At 33.3% G+C, this 22,627-nt stretch overlaps 1 protein-coding gene and 1 pseudogene across 1 annotated transcript; one reads left to right on the top strand and one right to left on the bottom strand.

The window, feature by feature from the left end:
- Nucleotides 1-1,619: 1,619 nt before the first annotated feature.
- LOC120215363 (protein CHROMATIN REMODELING 19-like) lies at nucleotides 1,620-8,566 on the bottom strand. The gene is made up of 12 exons (XM_039213083.1): nucleotides 7,908-8,566; nucleotides 7,401-7,518; nucleotides 6,287-6,327; nucleotides 5,958-6,208; nucleotides 5,700-5,863; nucleotides 4,949-5,148; nucleotides 4,660-4,833; nucleotides 4,408-4,560; nucleotides 2,633-2,710; nucleotides 2,424-2,560; nucleotides 1,994-2,212; nucleotides 1,620-1,878 (listed from the first exon to the last, which is right to left on the bottom strand). Exons 1-12 carry the CDS (start codon nucleotides 8,415-8,417, stop codon nucleotides 1,716-1,718), a joined length of 2,208 nt encoding a protein of 735 aa, XP_039069014.1. The 5' UTR covers nucleotides 8,418-8,566; the 3' UTR covers nucleotides 1,620-1,715.
- LOC120215164 lies at nucleotides 8,501-21,247 on the top strand (annotated as a pseudogene).
- Nucleotides 21,248-22,627: the final 1,380 nt, after the last annotated feature.

Here is a 22,627-nt window from a genome sequence, read left to right as displayed (position 1 = left end):
CAGAACCATCAAAACACCACAGATCAACCAAAAAACACAACGTCAGGCCACAGGAAAAATAACCAAGGATCGAGCAGATCTGAGTAACAACACACAACAACAAAATAATAAACACAAAAAACACGTTGAAAACAAGCCAAGCCGAAGATAACAGCGTCCAAAGGCGAAGGCTCGGAGTGCATCTCGTTGAAGAAACCACCGGAAAAGGGAAAGGTCACCAAAGGTAACGTTTTCTGGGTAAGTGTTTGTGAAGTTTTTGTGTGGGTTTTTTGTGTTTGTATCTGAGAAGAGAGAAAAGAAGGGAGATGGGAAGTAGAGAACGGCGCAAGGAAATATGGATTCTATATAGAATTAGGTTTTAATTAAACCTAAACGCGTGAAAATGCTTTGGCCTTAGTGGAAATGTTCAATGGAGAAATATAGGATAATTACACGTGAAAGGTGCAACCTTTTGTAACCTTGTGATTCATCAATTTATTTTTATTTCATATTACTCCTTTATATTTATTTTATTTTATTTTGGTCCCTTAATTATTTTTAAATATTCATTTTTTCCTTTGATTCATTTATTATTTTTTATTATTTTTTATTATTTTATTTCATTTTTCTATTTGATTTATTTTCCTTTATATTTTTTTATTATTTATCTTTTTTTTATTTTTTATGTTTATTTTTACATTTTTCCCTTTGATTTATTTGATATATTTTTATTTTATTTTCCTTTGATTTATTTTATTTTATTTTCCTTTGATTTATTTTATTTTATTTTATTTTTTCCCCTTTTGCTTTATTATTATTACTTTTTTCTTTGATTTATTTAATATTTATGTATTGTTTTTTATCTAACATTTTTGACTTTTTTAGAAAAATTTCAATCGATCAAAGGTAAGTAATTTGAATCGGGTATTTTAAATTTTTATTTTCGTAATTAAAGACAACCGACAAATTAATTGGTACCGAAATGGCGGTTCAAGGGTGCTAATCCTTCCTTGACCGTAACCGACTCTCGAACCCGACACATTTCTGGTACAACGCGGATCAAGTAAGATGGTGTCCGACCCACCTAAATTCGTTTTAAAATGGTCCGTGACGACTCTAACCCAATCATTTCAAGTCGAAGCCCAATTCCGGAATACAACCGAAAGACGGCCGCGACAAGTATGTTACATAATTATCGACATTTTGACAAATAATTTCCCTTAAAAATACTTTTTTAGACAAATTGACTTTCGAGAAAGATATAATTTTTTTTAACTCGAGAAAGATATATGTGTGTGATTTGGGTGCCTTGTTGCACGCCAGGCAATGTGACATTTGGAAGTAACTTAGGTTTTCGTGGACCATTAACTCCAAACCCCAAAAGGACAAATATATATTAACATCTACACAGAACCTATTAAGCATATTCTTTATTGACGTACCATCTTATATTATACCATAAAATTTAATCATCAATCTCTTGAATTTTTTCATTTTAAACTAATGCTACTGATGTTCACTAGGCCAAAAAATAAGTTGTATAGGTACCAAAAGGCACCAAACCCTTCCTCTAATAGCTTAACTCATTTATATTCTATTTGATTGTGGGGTGAATTATGACCCATACAGGACAATCCCTAGCAATTTGTAACCAAAATAGATCAAGATAAGTGATACAACCATAAAGAATCAGCAAAAGTATAAAAACTCAAAAGTTGATGACAGTCTTTGTTGTTCTAGCTCATAAGTAGGGAGGATAGTATCTGTCCCATCGTTTTCTGGGATGTGTCATCTTCGTTGCCTACATCCATTCCACACTCTAGAACCGCAGCATCAAGAGTCAACTTCCTTTTTGCAATCTCATAAACGTTCTCGTCAACTGTATCTTTTGTAACCAACCTGCAAATGATTTGATCATACATTCACTTACGCATGAACTATAACTTCGTTAGAGATGAGAAGAAACGAGACGAGAGAAGAAAAAGAAAAGAGAAAGAAGGATGTTCTCAAGCACCTGTATATAGTGACTGGCCTTGTTTGGCCAATTCGATGGCAGCGATCTTCAGCCTGTCGGTCTATCTGTGGATTAAAATCCATGTCATGAATAACTACGGTATCAGCTCCTGTTAAATTCAAACCCTGCCCTCCAGCTCTTGTGGACAACAAGCATGCAAATATAGAAGTGTCGTTATTGAAATCATCAACTATAGTCTGCCTATCAGTCACCTGAGTGCTGCAAAGTAAGATATATTTAATACTAACCAAGTAGAAAAAGAAAACTATAACAGATGTTTTGTATACAAGTAAAATACAGACTAGAAGTCGTGCATCAATTAAGCCTCGTTAGAAAAAAATGGAATTAGACTTGGAAAATAGAACACCCTAACTTTTAGCCATAGGAATGAAAATGAAAAGTCCAAACAGAGCAGAATGTAAACCAACACCTTCCATCGAGCCGTCTATATGTAACCCCAATCACATCTAAAGTCCACTCTAAGATATCAAGCATTGACGTCCACTGGCTAAAAATCAGAACCCGATGCCCAGTTCTCTTGAGTGAAGGGAGAAGCTCTGCTAATGTCTGGCACCAAAGGAAATGCAAATAAATGTAACTGATGTTATGATGAAAATAGAAAAAGAAATTAAAAGATACCTGGCATTTAGCAGAAAGCATAACATGTTCATCCGAAAGAGTTCCTTTACCACCAGTAATTCCATAACGAAGTAAAAGCTGTAATAAGGATGTTCAAAGAAATTGTAATGCCAAAACTAGAACCGAAAGAATATGCAATTTAGGTCAGAAATAGATTCAAACATGCAAAAAGCCTTCTCATCATAAGCTTCCGACTAAACCCTGGTCATTACGCAGAGAAGAAGAATGGAAATGCATGCATAAAGGTTGAGCCCAAAATAATATATCAATGACATTAACTGCAGCACATAGAAGGGGAAGTGATATTAAATGTACACACATTTATTGATCCATTTGTATAGAAATGGACTAAAATTCTATTTGGAAAGAGAAGTTCAACAATGAGCGGTGATGGTTGTACCTACCTAAGTATCTTGATTGAAAAATAAAGGCATTATCAAATTAAAACATAGCAAAATTAGAATATTGGCATGTAAAACCTAAAAGCATTCAATAATAAAGGGAGGGAACAGAATGAAAGAATCGAGTCTCATTATTAGGTAGAAAGATTAATTAGAATCTTCAAAATTCAGTGTGATAGTTTGCTATCAAAATTAATGTTTGAAATGAGTGATTTTGGGAAATTGCCTCAAAGATGGTTAATCAATACAACAACACTTTGTAGTTTATTAGATTCACTAGGGTCTGGTTAGAATTCAAACAAACACAACAACTGGACTTCATTGAATTTATAACCAAACATCCAAAAGAAAGCTTCACAAATAAGGTATGCGTTTTATTTCCACCTTTGCTTACTTATTATCGATGTCGTAATTAGAACTAAGTTTCTAATTACCTTTTACAAATAAGTAGGTATTGGCATGCTCAACAAGATATGCATGGCAAAACATATCTATGGATGACCAGGCTAGGCTGTGATGAATAGCACAAGGTACAATTCACAAACCTACAATTTTGGCAATTGATCTGTTCCTGATTCTACATTTGGCTCAAAAGAAAAAAGAGCTCCCAAATTGGAATACTAAATAAATCTGTAACGAACTTAGAGCAGAGGCACCTCAAGAACTAGTACAACAGGTACAACATTAACCTAAACCGTTGTTGAAATTTTCAGAGATTTAAAGACACATTCTCGAGCACTCACATAGAAAAACAACTTAATTTTAGAGTATATAGGTCAATAATGGGCTCAGATGCGGTGAACAGTTTCAAAACCAACAAACTTGTACAAAGAGAACTTGTGGGAAGTTAAAACCTATTTCAAGCACTCATGTGATCACGTCAGAATTTGACCTTTTAGGTTGGATCAATCTGAATGCGTAATCTTACTACAAACAACTTAAAAACTCTTCACAACTATTGGAAAAATAAGGTTAATTGTAGAAAAGGAAACTAATCATAGAGTATTCAAGACGAGCAATTTACAGAACCATGGCAATGCAAAAAAAGCGACAACAACCTAACTCAATCCCAATAGTTTATAGATATCCTAATCCTTTTACAGATCTCCCTTGTTAATCCTAATCTATCTTCTTTTTCAACTTTATCAATTCCATTGCCACTCCTAAAATATTTCAAATATCTCAGTTAATGTCTTCATAAGTAATAAATTTTGATTTGATATAAATATTCTGACTGTTAAGAATGAATGCAATCAAAGATCGATCATACAAATCTCACAAATGGCAATTGTAGCAAGTATTACCTGATGAATTACATGAAAAACTACCAGATGAATGTTAAAAGAATAAACAAAACTTCATAGAAAGAATTACCTGATGAATGGAGAAGTCACTGTAATTCTTCAATTCCTCAACTACTCTGCCCAAGGTACATTCATAAACACCCATTGAATGTAACCTTTTGGCAAAGCAAACAACATCATCATCATTGTAAATCCGCCTCACTAATAATGGATGATTTGCAATCTAAATTAGTTCAAAACAAAGAAATTAGGCTTAAGAACTGGTGGATCCTTTTCAAATTAATTGCATGTAGAGGAGAAAAAAAGAATATAAATCAAGCACCTTGCGAAACTGAACAAAATAGTTAGAGATCTGACGTCGAGGAATAATTCCAACGATATTATTCAAGTCAGATTCTGATAACTTAGCAATTTGTGCTCGTGAAATTGTACGATACTCTTCTATAGCTTCCCTATAAGCATTTTCTTGTTGCTTTTCCATGATTACATATTGAACCTGCAGAAGTGATGCTTAAACTCCTTAAAAGTGAAAGGAATTTTCAAATCAAATTTCCTCTTAGGAAAAAAAATCACTTATCTTGTTAAAACCATAAGAGTAAGGAAGCATCTACCTGTTGTATCTTTGGGACAAGCTGCTGCATCACATCTGATTTCAAACGCCTCAAGATGAATGGTCCCAAAATGGACTTCATACGGCCAATTAACTCCCTATCTTCTGCATTTAGTAGCTTCTTCAAGTCTACATCCTCAGTGGCAAAAAGGTCAGGCATCATGAACTCTAGCATAGACCACAGCTCCTGCAAGAAAAACACTAGCCACTCAGCAACAACAATGTAACATGTTGAAGACTCAGAAGAATGTTAAAAAAATATTTTCTAATGCTTCTTATACCAACGGTATTTATAGTAATAAAAATTTAAGCTAGCTGTTATAATCACGGGACACAGTTCTTACAAAAAATAAACTTGAGTTTCCATTGACAGCAAGAAAAATATATGAAATATTAAGAGATGAAAGACTTTGTTATGAAAAAAATAATTTTAGTGCATGATTCATTGCGTTGAAACACAGTTGTCATAATGCACACTTCCCACGGATAAGGATTTCTTTTCTTTTTCCATCACTAAATTTATCCGAAAAAATCAAGTTCATTAAAGACTGTAGTTTTTAATTGATCAAATTTAATGCTTCAGCACTAAATTTAACTTCTACCGAGTAGCTGTTATGCATGAACCATATCACTTACACGCAACACCGTCAGACCACAATTCTCTGCAACCATTATTTACTTAAATACTTTCAGATTTTAGAATTATTGAGATGGAGGTAAGGTAACACTAATAGTACATGTAATCATTTTGCAGCGTGTTCCTGTTAGCATAAGACGCTGCTTTGCATTTCGAGCAACTGACATTAAATTTTTCCACCTATAGCTGTTCTTGTCCTTCAAAGCATGGGCCTCATCCATTAGAACACAACTCCAATGCCAACGTTTCAAAATTTTCCGATCATCCTTCTGCTGCACACTGAGGAAACCGCTAATAAAAAAGCCAAACAGACACAGAGACGGAAGACAGAATAGAACACATACATAAAAACCCAGTTAACAACAGTGTATACCTGTGTCTTTCAAAAAGTGAATAACACACAAGAAGAACATTAAATGGAGGTGGTAATCCAGCTTTGGACAAAGAACTCAACTCTTTTGAGTAAGCTGCTCGTCCAGCACCATGATATTGTAGTACGGAAAATGAGGGGCACCACTTCTTAAGTTCTCTTTCCCAGTTTTCCAAAAGTGATGCAGGGCAAACTATTAAATGAGGACCAGGATCATTTTTCAGATGATTCAGCAAAGTCAGATATGTAATAGCCTGTAGAGAAAAGCAATTTAGTTAGACAAACAAAATACAGATAGGATTATCGAAGGCAAGAGATTAGAGTTCAAATACCTGAATGGTTTTCCCAAGACCCATCTCATCTGCCAATATAGCTGCCCATGGACAGAAAAGTTAAAATTAATCCATCTAAATTGTGCCAGTGATCTAAAACATAAATACATATATATAATATAAATAAACGCATATTTACGTTGAGCCTTAAATTACTAACTATAATACTTCCATACGTAAATACTTGGTCAAATGACTGCCCCTAGAGGCAGCATCAAATAACTTGGGGAACAAAGACAAATAAATAATAATAATAAAATAATTGAAGTCAAAGGAAGTGCAAAATAATTACGTAATTGAATAAAATCAACAGCGATCTAACAATCAGCATAAAAAATTCTTAGAGAAAAATATCTAGAAAACAAGGCACCAACATGTAATAGAGGTTGCACTCATAAGGCAACAAGAAAATTGGAAAATATATAAGTATTAACACCAGTTCATGGCATCGTAAAGGAAAAAGAAACAAACATTCCATGTTTGGTCAATTCAAAATCTGATTCAGCAACCCTGACAAATTCTTGTCACTGTCTTCTTATCAAATTGGAATCTAATTGAAATAAGTAAAAATCTCAATGGATCTTCTTCATGGTCTGTCTTAAACTTGACAAGTTCAAAATCATTCCCTCAGAAGTTAATAATATTAAACCTTCAGAGTATCTAATTCCAGTAAGCTACCATCACTCAAGGATCTTACCTTCTTCCTTTCCCACGAAAACTATTGATACATTTCTAGCAAGTGATTGACAAAGATTAATACGATTATTAAGAAACAGAATAATCAATAATACAACCCATAGTGATGAACTTTATTTCTCATTTCTTCATTTTAACTTTTAATCACCCAATTAAAATTAACAATCTCCAGAGGGACTTGAAGCATGAATGATGATAGCAACACTTACGAGAGAGCAGAACATTTTTAGGTTTAAATAAAAAAGTCTTCTTGTTTCTCAGGTATTATATTGAATGTGCCCATTAACTTATCAAATCCCCACAAACAATTACAGCTTCTTGTTCTAGATACAACACTACAACGTCAAGAAAGAAAGAAAAACCCCAGAAATATAAAATCCAAAGCCCAAAAATGATGCCAAAAGATTAGAACAAGTACCTCCACCAATACCCTGCTGATGCAACAGAAGAAGAAAATTTACACCAACCAGTTGATATGGCTTGAGAATTGGCTGGAAATTCGAATCCACCACCCCACATGCTATATCAATATCATTCTGCAAGAGCAAGAAATATTCTAATTTACAGACAAATCTATCTATAAACAACAAAGTTGATGTTGAAAGATAATGCATTGGATATATTCCCAAATTTTGTCATGTAGAGTCTAAAAGTAACTAGATCCACCAAAATAAACATCAAAGTAAAATTTCAAGCACCATCAATTTGCAGCATTTGGTCATTCTAATTAAACCAAAACTTAGACAAAAATAATAATCACAAATTGCCAAATTTAGCTCACCCGAACTCACTATAATTTTTGCAACATCATAAAGATTTCTAGTTAAAAAGATTATAAGAATTCAAGTGAATACAGCCTTCCTGGCTTAATTTCCTCAGTAACCAAACAGAAAAAATAGAATGCCTAAAGCGTTTCTTTGAATACCTGCGTAACGATTCTCACAGATGAAGCTTCTACTTCGGCGTATCGTTCGCAAGAGGCACCGGAACTCCCGTACAGCTCCTTCCGTAACTCCGCCGATATTTTCGCACACTTCTGCAACGCCTTCCCCACCACATCATCCTCTTGCAATTCCTCTTCACTCGACTCAACATCATACACCTCCTCGAAACCATTCTCATCGCCGTCATTTACATCGTCATCATCATCTCCTTCGTCGTCGTCGTCGTCAACGATGAATCGACGGGCACGGTTGACCGGGCCGGTATCATCGGGCTCAACATCGTAGTCTTCCAAGTTGGAATCACCGTCCAAATGTTGTACCTCGACGCAATCGTCGCTGCTTTGGTCGGAAAGAGTAGGCTGAGCTAGGGAATTGAAAGCGAAAGATTCAATTGGAGGAGGGTGGTCAGGGTTTTTCCTTAAAACACGAGAAGGCTTGAAAGAGTGATTCTCCCATTCTTCGTCTGAGATTTCCTCGAAGACGCGCTTCATTGGAACTTCAATTTTAACTTTGATTTCCTTTTTGTTTTTCACTCCGGTCTGGCTGTGTAGAGATCAGGAATGGGAGTACAGAGATGAAAAAGGGCGGGGTGGGCCGAGAAAGCGCGGGTCTTGAAATTGGTGGTTTTTGGGACATTTTTGGCTGGACGGTGCGGAAATATTTTTCGGATAAACTACAAAAATGGTCACTTATATTTGAGTAGGTTTTTTTTTTCACTAAGTTTCAAAACTAACGAATTAATCATTAACGTTACCGATTTATAATAAATCGATCATTCACCGATAATGAAGATAACATAATGATATGTAGCACTTTATAACCACATTGACCATACTTTGACTTCAAAAAAATATTTCTTTAATAAATCCCTCTCTCCTTTTCCACATTTTTCTCTCTTCTTTGTCTTTCATCATTTTGCAAATAACTACTAATGTTTGCAGAGGTTATCACTTAGAGATGACCAATAACATGAACTGACTTGTGAGATCCCAAGGCTCAATTTTGTTGAGATCTACTTCCCTTATAACATCCAAGTTGATAGCTTTATAAGAGACCTTCTTCCTCAGGTAATAGTAGAATAGCTCTTCATCTGTTGGGTGAAATCGGAAACCTGGCAGAACTGAAAGCTGCTCTTTTCTTGCCATCATTTTATTTTCCACGATTCCTTTGTTATAACAAAATACCTATGTACAAAACAATGGAAAAAGAAGTTTCCATAAGTTGTTGAATATAACAAGTTTACATCTAAATCTTGATGTCCCTAAATGGTTGCATATACTACACTTCAACAAGCTTAATTCATATGGCTTGAGAAAAGAAGTAAAGCATTTGAAGCAACTTATCTCTATTAATTGGAAAAGAGTTAATTCCTGTTGTCTGAAACGGCTAAGTCTCAACATAACATACGTACTATTAATATCAGCATATCAGCTCGACACCCCTTTTTTGGGAACATGTGGCAGAAACTTCTCATTAATAAATTTGTTGGGCATGACACTATTATGATGAATAGTTTATTGCATCAGCCTCAGCCTGGTCAAGGTTATCTTTATAATTTTCAGACCAAGGAATTCTATAATCTTAGTTATACACAAGAATTGCCAGTTGGTTATGCAAAACTTGGAGACTATCTTGTTACCAAGAGTGGTGTGCTCATGAGATCTTTGTTTGTATTTTTCACTACCACGTCTGATATCATATACACTGAGGGAAACTCAGACTCACATGCTTAAGTTCACAGGTTTGTTAACTTCCATTTTCTTGGCAGGGCATATGATATTGTGCAAGCAATGCAAGTTTGTGTAGTCATAGGATTGCATTCTTTCCAATTTGTTGAAGAGGTTCACGATTAAGAAACGGATACCAAATTTTCACCCTTAGAGTTTTGAATCCTTTAGGATAGGTTTTCACTTTTACTTAGACTCTCTATGTTATATGAGTTTTTGCCTATAATTGACCGGAGTCATTCAATCAGATTATATTGGAGGATGAATCTGTGGCTAGAGTGAGATGGCAACGCTCTGACATTATTAAAATGCACCATTTCCCTTCAGTATTCAAATATGAATTGGATCTCCTTTTCTCAAATTATTGCAATGTAGATTCAACACTATGCTTATAATCTTCTAGACCCGGCCTATGCGTTACAACCAGATTTAGCATATTAAAATAAAAAATTTCCAAAACATTTTTCAATAGTTTAAAATCATATTACCAATAAACATTTTTAAAAATATAGTTGATAACATTAAAGTTCAATTCCAACAATTAAAGTTGTAAGGACTGAATAAAATATTCCATAATCAGTATCGAAGCAAATCTAACATCAGTAACAAAAGCAACATACGTCGTAAAACAAGTATATTAAAAATATAGGCACATGTCACCCAAAATAAATACAACTCGGAAGATAAAAACATTATAACAAAATAATCATGTACGAATATGCCGATCCTCCAAGTGTCAGGTCTGAGTCGCCTATAAAAAAGTATCTGAAAGGGGAAAGTTTGGGGGAGTGAGCTTAGTGTGTTCCAGTAGTGCAAAATAAAACATATAGTTAAGTTTCAAAATCGGTTCATTATCAAAGTTATGAAAACGATAGTAGAGTTATAGTTTAAAATACATAACAACCCTCCAACCGTACACCATATGCAGTTCCCCAGAACTGCATCCATTAGGACTTACCTTAGGCCCAAAGGGCGTAGGTGCCAACCTAAGAGAGCACCTTGGGTCCATAAGGTCTTATCCTCGACGAAGCGTAGGTGCCCACCTGAGGGGTGTGCCCTAAGGCCCATAAGGACTTACCCAATGCACATAGCAGATAAGTCACCTTAAGGAGTACTTTAGGGTCCATAAGGTTTTACCACTAGGCCCATTAGGCCCAAGAGCCCAGCCAAGGGTCGTCTTAGGTCCATTAGGAATTACCAGCTTGATCGGTGCTAAATCTATTGTAACATCTTGAAATCCGGGTCAGTGACTAAAATGAGAATTTTTTAAATTTGGTGATAAAGTAGAATAGTTAAATAGTTTAATGACTTATTTGAAATATAGTTGAAGGTTGTTTAGTAATTATTGAATGAATTAAAGGGTAAAATGGGCAATTGACAAGTATGATTTTTATTTTCCTTTATAAGATAAGGGAACTACGTGGAAAGAGAGAGATTTCTCCAGATTTCTCTTCTTCTCTTTTTTTCTTTTTCACGTAGAAGCCAAGAGCAAATGTGAGTTTCTAGTTAATTGATTTCTTGTTGAATTTTAAGTTTGGTTTTGATTATCAAGTGACTCTTAAGCTTAAGGGAAGCTTAATTTGTCATAAAACAATAAGAGGAAAGTTATAGAAATGATTAAAGGAAGGAAATGAATAAATGAAATCTTGGTAGAAAGACATTTATGGGATTTCCAAATGCAATTTGACTTGTCAAGGGTCTAATTAAGAAGTTAGAAACAATAGAATTAAATTTGGAACATGTTGAAAATTTAGTGTAATTCTTGAATTACATATGGAGAATAGGATTTTGATGTTAAAGAGGTGATTAATGAATAGAAATGAGTTTGAATATGTGTATCTGAGTTAAGAATATAAAAGGGGATGAAATATGAAGAGTTGAGCTAAAAAGAAAGTGAATTTCGTGCTCTAATTGGAATTTCTGGGTTGTGTGCATCGATGCACATTCATTGTGTACCGATGCACTCTCAAATAAATGAACATCAAATGCAATGAGTGCATCGATGCATAGGGAGTGCATCGATACACCTCTTAAAAGGAAAAAATCGAATGTAAATTGTGTATCGATGCATGGGGTAGTGCATCGATACACATGTTAAGGGATGCATCGATACACTGTAGAATGTACCGATGCACTTCAAGGAAAAATAGAATTGGGCCTTTCTTTTGGTCTAAGAAATGATAGATTAGAATATATCAATTGGATACTGATATGTATCAATGCATGATTATATAGATATCGAGCACGAATAAGTTCTGGAACGATTATCAAGTTAAGATTCGATCAAAAGAAATGAATCATAAAATGGGATTGGAACTTAATGAGGCCAAGGTGAGTGCACATTACTTAGTATATGATGTTTAATGGGAAATAAGACTTGCGACAAGTCTATTTCCAATAGTAAAATACAGAAATTCCTAGATAGAAGTATGTATTTGTTATGGTTCATATGTGTGTATGAGTCGATGTGGTGACATGTTATTGTATATGTTGCATGATTTGTGAAAATACATGTTAGTGTGAGAAGTTATGTGAAATAGTGAAAATGATCTATATGATTATCTAAGAGGTATGATAAGGACATAAGAAATGTTATGAACATGTGACATACGCTATGAGCTAAAGAATTATATAATACATATACACATAAGGTAACCTAAGGGTAAGCGATATAATAAGATATAAGTGATTACACAAGAAAGGTTATGAGTTCTATGTGATATATGAATATAAAATCTTATGAAATTTGATATGAATTACGTGAAAAATAAGCTATGTGATTACAAGGATATGTGAAAATGAACCATATGTTTATATGAAAATGATAAATTATATGAGCACATGTATATGTGATTATGAATGACAAGAATATGAGAAAAGGTATATGTGATCATATGAAATGTGATAAGAAGCTATGTGCCTATGTGATAAGATTATGTGAAATGATATAGTGTTAATGTCCATGTTATGTGATATGAGAGCTAGGGGTATAGTTGGCATGCCAAGAGTCAAGGGTTTACCTATGTTCTACGGAACATATTTACAGAATCACCTATGTCTTTCGGAATATATGAACAGTATACCTATGTTCTAAGGAACATATGGACAGTTTACATATGTTCTTTGGGACCTATGAACAGTTTCCGAGGTTCTTTATGACCTCTGGATAGGTCATTCGGGACATTTATACGAGCTGTGGTGACAACATAGTGGTGCACAACCTCAATGTACTCACATATCTTAAGTTCTCAAAAATATACATGAGCTAATAAAGAAATAAAATAAATATATTGTACGTGATATGTGTATGAGTGATATGTTATGAAAATTGAATTACAAAGATTATGGGATGTTATGTGTGATTTTTGGTGATATGAATTGTATTATATTATTGATATGATGATGTGTATATGGTTTGAAGGAGTCATATGTTGATAAAAAGGTTAGGTATAAGAAGGAATGATTAAAGCATATAAATGATAATAATATGAATAATAGAATAAGATTAACGATGGAAATGATGAATGATGTGTATATGTGTACAGTTGAATATATATGAAATTATATTGTTGTATGTAATAGCATGAGATGATATGTACATGCATGTTTAAGTAGTTAGGGTTACTTTTATACGTTAATGCCTCACTAAGTCATAGACTTAACGTGTGAATGTTTCACACGTAGGTATGAGAAGCGAGAATGGAAGTAACAAGGAGAAAGACAGGTCAGTATTTTTCTTACGAGAATCAGATCAGAAACATATTGAACATATGTATTTTGTTTATAAAGTTAGTTGGCATGTAGTTATAGGATTTTAAAATTGAATATGCTCTGATCGTTTTAAAGTAGCAATTTGATTGTAATTATTAATGTAAAGTACTCATTTTCTTAAATAATGAAATTAAGATTTTAGTGGAATTGTAAAGAACAGAGTTTTGAAAAGTCAATGTGACACCTCAGAATCGGATCTGAGTCAGATACGGGTTGGGGGTGTTACATTTAATGGTATCAGAGCTAAGGTTTAGTCGATTCTAGGCTTAAACCAAAGGTAAAAGAGTTTTAAAAATGTGTATATGCCAACATAGAGTGAAAATTTTTGATCTGATAGTGTAATGAGTATGTTGTCTTGCTAATAGAATAAGATTTGTATGATATAGTAGGAATGGATTATAGAAATTATTGAAGTTAATCGATAGCTGAAAAATCTTATGGTGATAGCAATTCACCTGCCCTGGCCAGGCAGGATGAAGAGTGAAAACCTCAGAAAGTGTCTTATAAGATTAAATGTTGATTTCAGAAAGTTGAAATCATATCTGAATAAGGATAGAAAGTTTTTCACTGTTTTGAAGTGGAAAAGTGATATGGAGTAGTTTTGTTATTTCGTGGATAAGATAGAATATGGTGAACAAGTGTCACCATAAGAGCGTTAAAAGATTAAATGATATAGTGAAAATTGGTTGAAGAGTTCAAGAATAAGTGTATTAGTGACAAATGTATAAGATGTATAAAGTCAAAGCTTATGAGTTTAAAACGAGGGGATAGTATTGTGTATAAGAAAGAATGTGTATATGATTAGGATTTGCAGTTAAGATGGAAAGAGTTATCATTGGCTAACCAGAGTATGTGATAAAAATGTATCTGAATTAATCAATTATGATGTGGATCTGAATATAGTTGTGTATTCTGATCAGATAACTATGATGTAGACAATGAGAAAAGTAATTGTATGAAGCTTTAAGGAAGGAAAATACTAGTATAAGAGATGGTAAAGAATGAAGTTTTGTATAAGTAAATTGGGTTATCAAAGTTACGAGAATGCAATAAAGATTGGTACACAGAAATGAGTATAGGTGATAGGACAAGAGTATATGAATATGAAAGGAAATATATGATTTATGTATAAGGAGATTTCAATTTGGAATGAATAAAGGAATAATGGAATAAAGAAATGAAAAGGATTGAGTTTAAGGGATCAGATATGATGAAGGTTTATATGGAAGTGTAGATGATAAGTTCGATATAGAAGTACGAAAAGTGTGCAAGGTGATGTGAAAAGATTCTTTAAAGTGTATGTTTAATCATATTTAAATAAGATTTAAGGTTGTGTTCTTGGTCAAATGATGATGGAAAATGAGTTTGGTTATTGTTATAAGGTAATTAGAGATGGATTTCTGAGGTTAAGTGATGAAAATTGATGTTACTGTTTACGTGATTAGTGATATATAGGGATGGGCATCTAACTCGAACCCGACAGGTTCCGACCCAACCCGATCGGGTCGGATTTTTTTTTAAAAAAATCGGGTTCGGGTCGGTTGGGTCGGGTTTTTTTTATGTGGTGTTCGGGTCGGGTTCGGGTTTAGGGTGAAAAAAATTCGACCCGACCCGACCCGGGAAAAATATATAATTTTACCCTATATATTTAGGAATAATTACAATAATACCCCTCTATATATTATTTTTTTCAATTTAGTCACTGCTTTTATTGAATAAAAATAATTTTTTTTATTTCGGGTCGGGTCGGGTCGAGTCGGATTTTTTAAACTATCTATCGGATCGGATCGGGTAAAAAACTAATTTTGTCGGGTCGGGTCGGGTCACTAGTGGAGGTCCCCTTCTTCTCGGGTCGGGTCGGGTGGACCAAAAACCCGACCCATGCCCATCCCTAGTGATATATGAAATTTTAGAAATGGTCAAAGGAAAATGCAGAATAGAATAAGAGAAAAGACAGAAATTGATTGAAGTTAATGGTTGTTGTTTAAATGATAAGTGATAATAAATGAATGTATAAAGGAAAAAGGTAGTTGAAAAAAATAAATGAAGGAAATGTTAAGTAAATGAGGCAACATGAGAACATTAGAAGATATGTTCTTATTGATATGTTCAGTGAAAATTCGAGGACGAATTTTCTTTAAAGGATTGGAGATTTGTAATATCCCGAAATTCGGGTCAGTGACTAAAATGAGAATTTTTTAAATTTGGTGATAAAAGTAGAATATTTAAATAGTTCAATGACTTATTGAAAATATAATTGAAGGTTGTTTAGCAATTATTGAATGAATTAAAGGGTAAAATGGCCAATTGACAAGTATGTTTTTATTTTTCTTATAAGATAAGAGAACCACGTGGAAAGGGAGAGATTTCTCCAGAGTTCTCTTCTTCTCTTTTTTTTCTTCTTCACGTGGAAGCCAAAAGCAAAGGTGAGTTTCTGGTTAATTGATTTCTTGTTGAATTTTAAGTTTGGTTTTGATTATCAAGTGACTCTTAAGCTTAAGGGAAGTTTAATTTGTCATAAAACAATAAGAGGAAAGGTATAGAAAGGATTAAATGAAGGAAGTGAATAAATTAAATCTTGGTAGAAAGACATTTATGGGATTTCCAGACCCAATTTGACTTGTCAATGGTCTAATTAAGAAGTTAGAAACAATAGAATTGAATTTGGAACATGTTGAAAATTTAGTGTAATTCTTGAATTACATATGGAGAATAGGATTTTGATGTTAAAGAGGTGATTAATGAATAGAAATGAGTTTGAATATGTGTATGTGAGTTAAGAATATAAAAGGGGATGAAATATGAAGAGTTGAGCTAAAAAGAAAGTGAATTTCGTGCTCTAATTGGAATTTCTGAGTTGTGTGCATCGATGCATATTCATTGTGTACCGATGCACTCTTAAATAAATGAACATCGAATGCAATGAGTGCATCGATGCATAGGGAGTGCATCGATACACCCCTTAAAAGGGAAACATCGAATGTAAATTGTGTATCGATGCATGGGGTAGTGCATCGATGCATATGTTAAGGGATGCATCGATACACTGTAGAATGTACCGATGCACTTCAAGGGAAAATAAAATTAGGCCTTTCTTTTGGTCTAAGAAATGATAGATTAGAATATATCAATTGGATACTGATATGTATCAATGTATGATTATATAGATATCAAGCACGAACAAGTTCGGGAACGATTATCAAGTTAAGATTCGATCGAAAGAAAGGAATCATAAAATGGGATTGGAACTTAGTGAGGCCAAGGTGAGTGCACATTATTTAGTATATGATGTTTAATGGGAAATAAGACTTGCGACAAGTCTATTTCCAATAGTAAAATACAGGAATTTTTAGATAGAAGTATGTATTTGTTATGGTTCATATGTGTGTATGAGTCGATGTGGTGACATGTTATTGTATATGTTGCATGATTTGTGAAAATACATGTTAGTGTGAGAAGTTATGTGAAATAGTGAAAATGATCTATATGATAATCTAAGAGGTATAATAAGGACATAAGAAATGTTATGAACATGTGACATACGATATGAGCTAAAGAATTATATAATACATGTACACATAAGGTAACCTAAGGGTAAGCGATATAATATGATATAAGTGATTACACAAGAAAGGTTATGAGTTCTATGTGATATATAAATATAAAATCTTATGAAAAGTGATATGAATTACGTGAAAAATAAGTTATGTGATTACAAGGATATGTGATATGTGATATGTGAAAGTGAATCATATGTTTATATGAAAATGAGAAATTGTATGAGCACATGTATATGTGATTATGAATGACAGGAATATGAGAAAAGATATATGTGATCATATGAAATGTGATAAGAAGCTATGTGCCTATGTGATAAGATTATTTGAAATGATATAGCGCTAATGCCCATGTTATGTGATATGAGAGCTAAGGGTATAGTTGAGATGCCAAGAGTCGAGGGTTTACCTATGTTCTACAGAACATATGGACATAATTACCTATATCTTCCGGGACATATGGACAGTATGCCTATGTTCTAAGGAACATATTGACAGTTTACCTAGGTTCTTTGGGACCTATGGACAGTTTTTGAGGTTCTTTATGACCTCTGGATAGGTCCTTCGAGACATTTATACGAGCTATGGTGACAGCATAGTGGTGCACAACCTCAATGTACTCACATACCTTAAGTTCTCAAAAGTATACATGGGCTAATAAAGCAATAAAATAAATATATTGTACATGATATGTGTATGAGTGATATGTTATGAAAAATGGATTACAAAGATTATGGGATGATATGTGTGATTTTTGGTGATATGAAATGTATTATATGATTGATATGATGATGTGTATATGGTTTGAAGGAGTCATATGTTGATAAAAAGGTTAGGTATAAGAAGGTATGATTAAAGCATATAAATGATAATAATATGAATAATAGAATAAGATTAACGATAGAAATGCTGAATGATGTGTATATGTGTACAGTTGAATATATGTGAAATTACATTGTTGTATGTAATAGCATGAGATGATATGTACAGGCATGTTTAAGTAGTTAGAGTTACTTTTATACGTTAATACCTCACTAAGTCATAGACTTAACGTGTGAATGTTTCACACGTAGGTATGAGAAGCGAGAATGGAAGTAACGAGGATCAAGACAGGTCAATATTTTCCTTACGAGAATCAAATCAGAAACATATTGAACATATTTATTTTGTTTATAAAGTTAGTCGGCATGTAGTTATAGGATTTTAAAATTGAATATGCTCTGATCGTTTTAAAGTAACAATTTGATTGTAATTATTAATGTAAAATACCCATTTTCTTAAATAATGAAATTAAGATTTTAGTGGAATTGTAAAGAACAGAGTTTTGAAAAGTCAATGTGACACCTCGGACTCGGATCCGAGTTGGATACAGGTTTGGGGTGTTACACCTATATAAGGAATTACCAGTTTGATCGAAGATGAACCTGTATAGACTTCATACTAGATCTCAAAGTACCCTGAAGAGCATAGTTTTCATATAATAAACTGTAGTAGTGGGAAAACAAAGTTCAGACAGATATCAATTCAATAAAAGCAGTAACTAGAGAACATGAACCAAACAAGCATGGTTAAAACTTCAGTAAATCATAAATCAGGCTTGAAATTGATAAATCATGCAAAATTAAATCTGATCAGCTTGCTATATTGCAAATCAGGTAAAAACAGTCATGTGCACATGATATTTCAAACATGTATTTAAAATAGATATGTATATATATATAACACATAAGGAACACACCTCGAAAAAAGAATAACTCCGGGAGATCTACGAAGCACTGGTCTCGCTATGAACAAAAGTAGTACACCACCGAGTAATCACGGCTCAAGCGGTTGGACAAAATGAGAGGAGCTGGGTCGAGCAGTCGAATGGTCAGAAGAATCACATGTGCCTATCATAATCAAAGTCGTAAATCAGTCATTGACCTTTCCAAAATTCTCTTTAACCAATTTATTTAAATTAACTATGCAAGTTCAGGTTTGGAGATCGATTTGGAGGCATTCGAGTTAGACTTTGGCAGAATGGACTTCGGATTTGAACCCATGACGTCGAAAAAGATAAAAAAGGAGTTTTCAAAAAAAAAATTAACTTTTTGGTCAAAGTCAACGGTCAAACTGATCAAAGGTCAAAATTAATGGGTCTAGTCTACAATAAACGAGTAGGTCAATGGGTCAGAGCGATTTGAGTTGACTCGGGTCGATTCGAGTTGACTAAGTTCTGTCCGAGTTGACTCATCTTGGTTTGAGTTGAATCGAACCAGTTCTATGAGGTTCCAAAGCAAGGGAGGTGCCCCACGCAGACACAACGGTGCATAACGATGGTGACGGAGTTGAGGACGATGATTGAACATTCCATGAGCAACCAAACACCAAAAAACGACCCAAATCAACATATTATCAAGCCAAAACGCAATGAAAATAATCGAATAAAGCGATTGGAAGATTACCCACGATGGACAGTGAGGCAACGACGATAAGGCAACGATCCTTGGCCAGGTTTTGCTCAGAACCACCTGGGGAGCACAACGGTGGCAGGCGTATGGCGAAACGTTGATTGTATCGGTCGAAAATGCTACGAACAGCAAGGAAAACCTTTGGTTTTTTCAACGGGCCTTCAAAGGTTTTAAACCAATAAAGGGTAAATTCAGGGTCAAGTCCCAGAACTTCCTATATATTTAAAATTGACCAAAAAATCTTTAAAATTATTGATCCCTTATATAAATTAAATAAATTAAATATATTTTAAATTAAAATTTGAGGTGTGACAATACTCGACATAGGCTTCCGACATTTCGGTTGATATTTGTTCACGTAATTGAATCTTATTTCAACTTATCAAACAACAAATACTCTCAAAAGCCTTTTTTTTATTGATCTGAAGTATCTCTTGGCTTTTCATTCCAACTTCCAAGCATTTTCCATGAGCGTTAAAGGACGTTGTTGTTTTCTTTGCAGATTATGATTGGCATCCTATTTTTTGTTTGAGTTCTACGATGATCAACTATTGGCTTTCATGGTTCTAATTCTTGTGTGGCTATGTGAGCTATTTATACTTGTTAGGATAATTCAGGCTCTATGAAACAACCGAAATAAGTCAATAGGGTGAATTTGCTTTTAAAAAAAATATGTATAGAGTAAAGAGAGATAGACAATTTGCACAATGATTTATAGTGGTTCGACTTCTGAATCAAGTCTACATCCACTGACTTAGCTCTACACTAAGGATTTTCTTACAAATTCACTAATTTGTTCTTTTTTTTTCTAGGCTCAATAGTAACATTTACAATCTCTCTAGTTTTTCAAAGGCTAAACTAGAACCACTTCCCTTTTTCCAAAGGTTAAAAAATATAAGCAAGAAAACCTCACAAAAATAGGTGTTTTAAAGAATTGAGCTAACAAGAAATAATCCTAAAGACTTGCAATTAAGCATAAAACACTATGTACAAGAGAAAAAAGAAAAATAAGATTGAAAGAGTTTTTCTCTTGATCTCTGTTGCTTAGATAGGTGTTGTAATCTTCTTCAAGTGTAATTGACGTGTTTTATATGTCAGAATGTGTTTGTGGTTGTTTCTAATCATTTGAGAAAGTTTGCAGCCGTTGGGGATAAAATTTCTATAAAAATAAAACAACCCAAAACAGAGAATATTGATACTCGGGCTAGGAGTATCGGTATTGCCTTTTAATATTTAAATAAATTAGTCGTTAATGACCGTTGGATTTGACCAGTATCGATACTAAGAATTTATGATATCGATACTACTATGTAAAGTAGTATTGGTACCCCTTAAGTATCAGTATCAATTTTATATTTTGGAATTTGAACACAATTGAAAACATGTAGTATCAATACTACCATGTGAGTATCAATAGCTTTCTTACCATAGGCATCGATATTGCAAGAACAACATTGATCAGTGTTCGAACACCAATGTCAATGAAGTTATTTCCTTGCTTCTATTCGCTCTACTTTTTGGTTTTTCACATTTATTTCTTCTCATGTGAATATGGTTTTTCATATTCGGCTCTCTCTACTGCCACAACATTCATGCAACACTTTATTATGTACCAGTATTTGAAAGGGTTATGCAAAATGGGAGGTCTCAGTTTCAGCTGCATCCAAACTTCCATATCACCTCCTCTACCATGCTTGCATACACTCGAAATCCAGGCCTAGCTAATACGAATCCTTCCTCTAAGCTAGATTCAAGAACTGAATCCAACCATGCTGTGCTAGCAAATGGAACTTTTTTCGATGTTGAAATTATGTGAATGAGTGATAAAAGTACAAATGAAACAATACCAAGAGAAGAAGAAAGCAGGCATGCAACGAAGAGAGAGATAAAGAAAGACCCTTAAATGCACTCATTAAATTGGAAGAAGAAAGACAAATAAGAGAGAGATTGGTGAAAAAAGAGAGGGATTTATTAAAAACAATTAAGTCAAAGGGTGGTAAACATAGTTGCATAGAGTCACATCAACATTTTGTTATCTTTAGTAACGACCGTTAACCGTGAGTAACTGATTTATAAAAAATGAATAACGTTAGTGGTCAATTTGTTAGTTTTTAAACTTCAGTGGGTAAAAGAAAAACTCACTCAAAGATTAGTTACCATTTGTGTAGTTTACCCATATTTTTCTTTTGTTGAATCTAATAATTATTTTTTAAGTTACTTGCACCATGTTCTTAAATTATAACTCTCATTTTAAATTAGTTCTTAAACTTTTAAATATTTCAATTTTATTCCTAAATTATAAATATCTTTCTAAATTAATCCTTAAACATTTGAATATTTCAATTTAATCCTTAAACTATGACCTTCATTCTAAATTGGACTTCAAACTTTTTGAACATTCTAAAACTATTTGATGTCTTCCTGGTATTTATTTCATCAATTACAATTTTGTCCATTATTATTTTCTCTATCAACGTGAAATCTCATCTATTATTATTTAGTAATTGTTTTTATTATTATATTTTTGTGTAAGTCTTATCTATAAATTGTATAATTTTTGTTTATAAATAATATTAAATGGTAATTAAATTTATATTAAATGAAAAAATAATAGATGGGAGCTTGATGAGTTAAAATATTTGTTTACTTAAAAAAATTGTTGTCATATTTTAGTTAGAATACTTAATAATATAAACTATTTGAACTAATTATTTATATTGTAAAAATAAAATATTGAAAATGTACTAAATTAAAAGGTAAATTATTGGATTAGTTATTTGTCTTTTATATATTTATACTTTTACTCATTAAATTTAAAAAGTTACGTTTTTATCATTTACGTTATCGATTTATTAAATTTTAGTCACTTGCACTATAAATTGTTACAGTTGGTCACTAACCCATTAACTCTTGTTAGTTTGAGGACATGGAATGTGAGTTAAAAGGGGTAAATTTTTAATTTCATCCCTAAAATTTTGATAAAATATTAATTTAACATTGGACTTTAGATGAAATATCATTTTAACTCCTAAAGTTTAGATAAAATAACAATTGGACCCCTAAATTCGACCAAAATCCCATGTCTCCAACCACCACTCACCACTGTCACTGTTGATTATTGTTGGTCAACATTGACCACCGTTACCACCGACTGTTAGATCCCAAAATTTCTAATTCATTCCTTTTTTATCTCTTG

Source organism: Hibiscus syriacus, unplaced genomic scaffold (assembly GCF_006381635.1).
Source record: "Hibiscus syriacus cultivar Baekdansim isolate YM2019G1 unplaced genomic scaffold, ASM638163v2 tig00110114_pilon, whole genome shotgun sequence".
Classification (NCBI taxonomy): Eukaryota; Viridiplantae; Streptophyta; class Magnoliopsida; order Malvales; family Malvaceae; genus Hibiscus; species Hibiscus syriacus.
The sequence above is the reverse complement of the archived record's forward strand: the minus strand, read 5'-3'. Positions and strand labels throughout refer to the sequence as shown.

Bases quoted from the DNA above. Each gene is read 5' to 3' on its own strand.
- LOC120215363 (XM_039213083.1), bottom strand. From the start codon at position 8,417: ATGAAGCGCGTCTTCGAGGAAATCTCAGACGAAGAATGGGAGAATCAC. The intron at 5,149-5,699 runs GCAAAATGATTA...CTGAGTGGCTAG, and splicing joins TATGCTAACAGGAACACGCT to TGTTTTTCTTGCAGGAGCTG. The intron at 1,879-1,993 runs GTGCTTGAGAAC...AATCATTTGCAG, and splicing joins AGGCCAGTCACTATATACAG to GTTGGTTACAAAAGATACAG.